The 5,583-nt window shown below is 30.9% G+C and overlaps 1 protein-coding gene across 5 annotated transcripts in view; it reads right to left on the reverse strand.

Moving 5' to 3' along the window:
• LOC122523614 (lethal(2) giant larvae protein homolog 1) overlaps positions 1–5,583 on the reverse strand; it is a 43,486-nt gene that overhangs the window by 4,176 nt on the left and 33,727 nt on the right. For 4 of the 5 annotated variants that reach the window (XM_043645479.1, XM_043645475.1, XM_043645474.1 and 1 more), the window contains 9 exons: positions 5,349–5,446; positions 4,477–4,567; positions 3,123–3,364; positions 2,882–3,020; positions 2,415–2,629; positions 1,456–1,741; positions 588–1,347; positions 351–507; positions 96–241 (listed from right to left, as the gene is read on the reverse strand). In XM_043645479.1, coding sequence (XP_043501414.1) covers positions 96–241; positions 351–507; positions 588–1,347; positions 1,456–1,741; positions 2,415–2,629; positions 2,882–3,020; positions 3,123–3,364; positions 4,477–4,567; positions 5,349–5,383 — 2,071 coding nt within the window. In that variant the 5' untranslated portion in view covers positions 5,384–5,446. The remainder of the gene's footprint in view (positions 1–95; positions 242–350; positions 508–587; positions 1,348–1,455; positions 1,742–2,414; positions 2,630–2,881; positions 3,021–3,122; positions 3,365–4,476; positions 4,568–5,348; positions 5,447–5,583) is intronic. The other variant, XM_043645478.1, reaches the window with a different exon arrangement.

Below are 5,583 nucleotides of genomic sequence, written 5' to 3' on the forward strand. Positions count from 1 at the left end.
ATATATATAATAATCAATTTTATTTGTTTGTTTGTTTAAGTTTGACATCAAATTATAAAATTATGTGTTTTAATGTCGATAAATATTGAACTTACTGCTTATGATATAACTTCTTGCAAAATATAAGCATCGTACCATAGACCCTAACGCATCATCTACTGGTCTAGCTTCGACTTGTCTTTCTATCGGTTTTAATTCCATGGGTGATAAATCAGCACTTGGAGAAGATGCTACGCTAGAGCTTCTCGAAGGAAAATAGAAATTAAATTTAATAATAATTTATTGTAGAAGAAAACACAATAAATAGGATAAATATAAAATTACTAAATAAAAAAAATGATAAAACAAACATTTCTTTCTTTTTCTCTATAACGGCACTTCTTGTTGGACTACTAGTAGTTGTTCGTCTTTGCGATCTTCCCTTTCTTAACCTTCTGAAGGATTCCCTTAAGGATTTCTTAAATGATTTTCGCCTAGAAATTGGTGTGTCTCCTGCACCAGAAAGATCTATGGAAAATTTAAATTAATAAATATCATTGTTTCTGATCTAATTGAGAAATAAATTGAATAACAAATAAAATAAATACCATTTGGATTAAGTGTGCATTTAACAGTAACAGGCTTTACCCTTGTGTAGTCAAAAACTGCTAAACCATGAGCTGTACCCGTAGCAAGTAAACCCCATTCACTATGCATTGCTAATGCAGTAACAGCAGCTGGTGGATATAACTGTAGAATGCTTTGAGGTTGAAAACCAATCGCAAAGGATATACTGGCAGTCCTTACGGGTAAATGATCGTAACCTTTCCATACAAATCCATCGCGATCATTAACAATATTCATCGTCACTGCTTTTATTTCTTTATTAACTGGTTCAGAAGATATTACAGCTGTAACTACATGGCCAGCTGTTCCTGCTATTACTAATGTTGAAGATAATGGACACAAAAGAACTTTTTTGACTGCAAGACGTGGGTCATCGGAATATGGATCAAATGTGCCCACTTTCCGAAACGGTGGCCATTCATCTTCATCATCTTCCGGTGGTTGCTCAAGCACGTCTAAGTGTTCTCCGGTAAAAAGAATCGATGAATTATATTTATATAAAGGTGTTAACGAGACATCCGATGCATTCCAAAACCTCACGGTACCATCCTCGTGACCGGTAAGTAACAATTCTCTGTTTTCAATTTTATCAGGATTTTCCGGTTTGTTGCATAAAATGGTTCCCCCGTCTATAGGCCATTCTTTATCCGAGTATAAGTGTTCTGTCTGTGCTTTTCCAGCAGACACTATTGAATCCCAAAGTTCTTCAGGAACATTTGGAACGTGTTGAGAACAAGTTACCTGTCATATTGTATTTATTAAAAAAATTGTTAAAATATAATATATATCTATATGTACAAACGTTGCATTTTGTTTTCCTGCAATGCCATTTATAGAAAAAATATTTACCGCACTAGCATGAAGAGATACCAAATACGGTAAAGCCATCATTTTCCATTGTGGATTTGTTAAATCAATAGCTACAATTTCTTCTTCAGCTAATACGATCAAAGCTTCAGGATTGTCTGGTATGTCTTTGCCATCTTCGTCTCTGGCAAATACAGTGAAGAAGTCAATAACTTTCGAAGTAAAATCAAATACGACGTGTTTATCCTTTGTCATAACAGTGATAGTGTGACGATCACCATAGCTTGCACGTTGCATACCACCAGAAAAGAGCACCAATTCTCCATGCCTATTGAAAATGATCTTTTTATTCAAATCTCTCGTATCGATGTAAAAATATATATATATATATATCGTTTATGTTCAACTAGAAGTCACTAACTAACTTTTGGTTGAACATAGACGATATATTAGATTCGTGCAAAAATAATTATGGTTTTTATTATTTTAAATTTCACTCTGGTTTTCTTGTTTTGCTCATATAATACACAATTGTAAAGAATAAAATTGGTATTACTAATTTTGGATTATAATATTGTTTTCATTGTTTAATATTGTCGAATTCAACAAGAAGATTCTAAATTAATCATGGAAGAAAGTAAATTCGCTTGATTTTACAGCATGAATTTAAATTGGTACGTAAAGCAGCATAAACTGCTCGAAACCAGTTTTTCGTCCAAGAAACAATTAATGAATGTACAGCTAAATATTAATTCTACAACTTTCTTAATGGAAACAAAAATCTTGAAGATGAGGAGAATAAAGAATGTCTTTTAACTATAACTAGAGAATTAAAAGCCATTATTAAAACAAATCACAATAAAATAAGTCTGAATGTTGATCATTCAACTGTTATTCGATATTTAAATGATATAAATTTTTAAAATCAGTATTTAAGAACTGTAATTATTTTTGCATCAACTTAATATAATAGTAATTTGATGTATAAATAAATAACTTACTCAGCAGTTGGATAAACAAGAATTTTCGTGATAGCTTTACAAGGAAAAGGTCCATACGGTGTCGTCGGATCTGGTACTGCATCGCTACCTGGGCTCCAAAATGTATAGGATCCATCGTTGTGAGATGAGACAAACCGACTCTCAGAAATAAAATGCACTGATTCCAGCTGTTGCGTGGATACGAATGTCTGCGTACGCGAAAACAAACCCATCAGCTGCACGTACACGTTCGCCAGAACCACCAAAGACACAAATAACAGTCAGGAACCGAGCAATAGTAGCTCGCAAACCATTCTTAAGCATTTTCCCAATAAATATTAACCAATAAAGCAATCTCATCATCTAATCTAATAACCACCACTAATGATATACCCAATGCATTCCCCAATATAATATTATAATGCATACTCTCATATACACAAGATTTATCAAAAACAAATTAAAAAATATATCTTGAACAGTTTTACCTGCTGTGCTCCTGGAGTAGCTTTATTCCAAAGTACCATCAAACCTCGATTATATCCAATGAGAATGTTGTCTGGATGACCTGGTTGTTCTGCTATAGCTTCTACTGCTCCTGGATTTTTCTTATAATCGTCGGGTACACTGTTTAAATACACAAACATTGTTTAAAATGTTATAAGGGTTCTACACCATTTATAGAATTTGTTCATTTCATTTATAATTGAAATAATTTAAGCAACTCACTTTTGCATTACTACATCTTGATAGATGATGTTATCAGGTACTGCAAACGTTTTCAAATTCAGAAGGTAAATGTTACCTCCTTCTACTCCTAAAAGTAGATTTTCTCCGCTTGATTCCAAACACATTGCTGAAATTTTCTTCAATTTTCCTTCCAATGATAATGATTTTGTCTCCACAACTGAATTTTCATTGATTTCCCATAAATGTAAAGAATTATCATCGCAGAGAGAAACGATGCGACCCTGTCGTCAAATATCCATATGTGAATATATGTATATATTTTTATATAATACTTGTAAACAAAAATTAAGAGACAAAAGCAAAATAAATAAATACAAAGAAAAAGAAAAGAAAGAAAAGAATAAGAGAAGAAAAGAAAAAAAGAAGTAATTGATACAATCAAACAAAGTATAGAAACAACACATTGTAGTAAATCATTAGATCAAAATCGTATAGTGTTACATTATCTTATCAGACTTAAGATTCGTTCAAAAAATTATCAAGATAACAGAGTATAAGTATTCCGCGCTCGTTACTGTACAAACACTGTAAGAACACGTTCGATCGATCTTAAAAACAAGAAATAAATCTAACACGGCTCGTTCTATGAAACCTAAACAAACACACCTATCCTCAGTTATCTTATGTTTTAAGATATTTTACGAGAAACATGAGTACGAAGAAATACAAAATATAGAACACGTTCGGAGAATTTAAAAAAAAAAATAAAAAAAAAAGAAGGAAAAAGTTAAACTTTCGCTGTGTTATATTGTTTTGTGAACAATACCACTTTCTACGATACGATAAAACAGAAGAAAGTCTATAAATATTGTTCCTTTAAATCTCAAGCAAGGAAGTTACTTTTCCTTATTTTTGTTCTTTCTTTTTCTTTTTTTTTATAATATATCATTATCTGTCATTCTCTTATATTCCGACTTATCGTACAACGGAGTTCTAAAAATAAAGTTTACATACAAAGAGAAGCTTTTTGCAATTAACTTACGAATACGTTGAAGAAGTATTATGTTACGAAATGAAACACGTGTGAATGTGCATAAACGAATATGCGGTATATACCTGTGATATTATGCAACTTACAAACTGACGCCCTATATACAAGATATCTTGTTACATTCGCACAACTTTTGTCCACGACTTTTGAAACTTTTGATTTTAGTTTCGTTACGTTTTCGATGAAACATCAGAATCTTACGTTGTATGAGAATAAAAAAAAGAAGGAAAGAAAGTAAAATCTATGTCGATCTTATGCATATGTTGCGAATATTAAATAAAAAAAAAAAAAAGAAAATAAATAAATAAACCAATAAAATGTAACCTCATTAAACTTTCTTACCTCATTTGGTATGGCGACGATTTTTGTAACTGCATTTTCACCACTTTCGCTGGAATGTTGACCATAAAATTCAACTCCGGGTCTTCCAAATCTGTTTTCAATTACGATTCAAGGATTTTATATAGAAAATAAATATAATTAATATTATATGAGACAAATAATCTTGATTATTTTAGGTCCTTCAAATCACTTGTTAACATAAAGAAAAGAAAAATAATAATGCAATTGTTTCGCGATTATACAAAAAAAAAATAACATTATTTTGTTTCTCTCACACATACAGATAAGAACAATTTTAATTAATGAAACATTTCGTTAAGAAAATGGATTTATTTTCGCGCGAAAAAATTCAGAAATTTAAAAACCAGAATTATTTAAAGTGTTCCGACGATTTCTAAGAAATTAAATTCATACAGTTTCCATAGGGAAAGAAGGGGGCTTTGATATCAAACAAATTATAATACTAAAGTATCGACAAATTAAAAAGATTTATATAAAAATATAAGAAATAAAATGATATATCTATACATCCTTGCTTGATTTAAATCTTAACTTGTTTGAGAAAGTTTAGATATTAAAAGTGTAGGTATAAATATCAAAGTATACATTTTTCAATTGCTTTTAATGTAATGACATTTTATGTCATGTTGCCCCCTCTCTCCCTTCCTTGAAAACATTTTGTCCTTGACGTGAATCATCATTGTGTTCTAATGATTCTCGTAAATAAGATTACATCTTTCTACTAGTTAAAAAACGATGAAATAAAATGAAACAAAATAAATATAAAAGAAAGGAAATAAGAAAGGAATGCGTGGGGGTGGAGTGGGTGGTAGAGGGGAACAAGAGGAAATGCAAGTAAAACAAAAGGATACACTTTGATGGCGCCGGATGTCGTTCCAATGATCATCAGTCGTAAACTCGGATCCCATGCAAAAGCTGTTGGTTTGTTTGGAAAGCCATGTTGCACCGTCTGTAAAAGTTAATTTTTAAAAATGAAGAATATTATTACGAAAAAGAAAAATAATGATTATAAAGTAAAAAGAAATTTATAATATCATGTATATATGTTATATATAATAATATTGCACGTAACTTTATATTTACAAT

Source organism: Polistes fuscatus, unplaced genomic scaffold, assembly GCF_010416935.1.
Source record: "Polistes fuscatus isolate 324 unplaced genomic scaffold, CU_Pfus_HIC Scaffold6, whole genome shotgun sequence".
Classification (NCBI taxonomy): domain Eukaryota; kingdom Metazoa; phylum Arthropoda; class Insecta; order Hymenoptera; family Vespidae; genus Polistes; species Polistes fuscatus.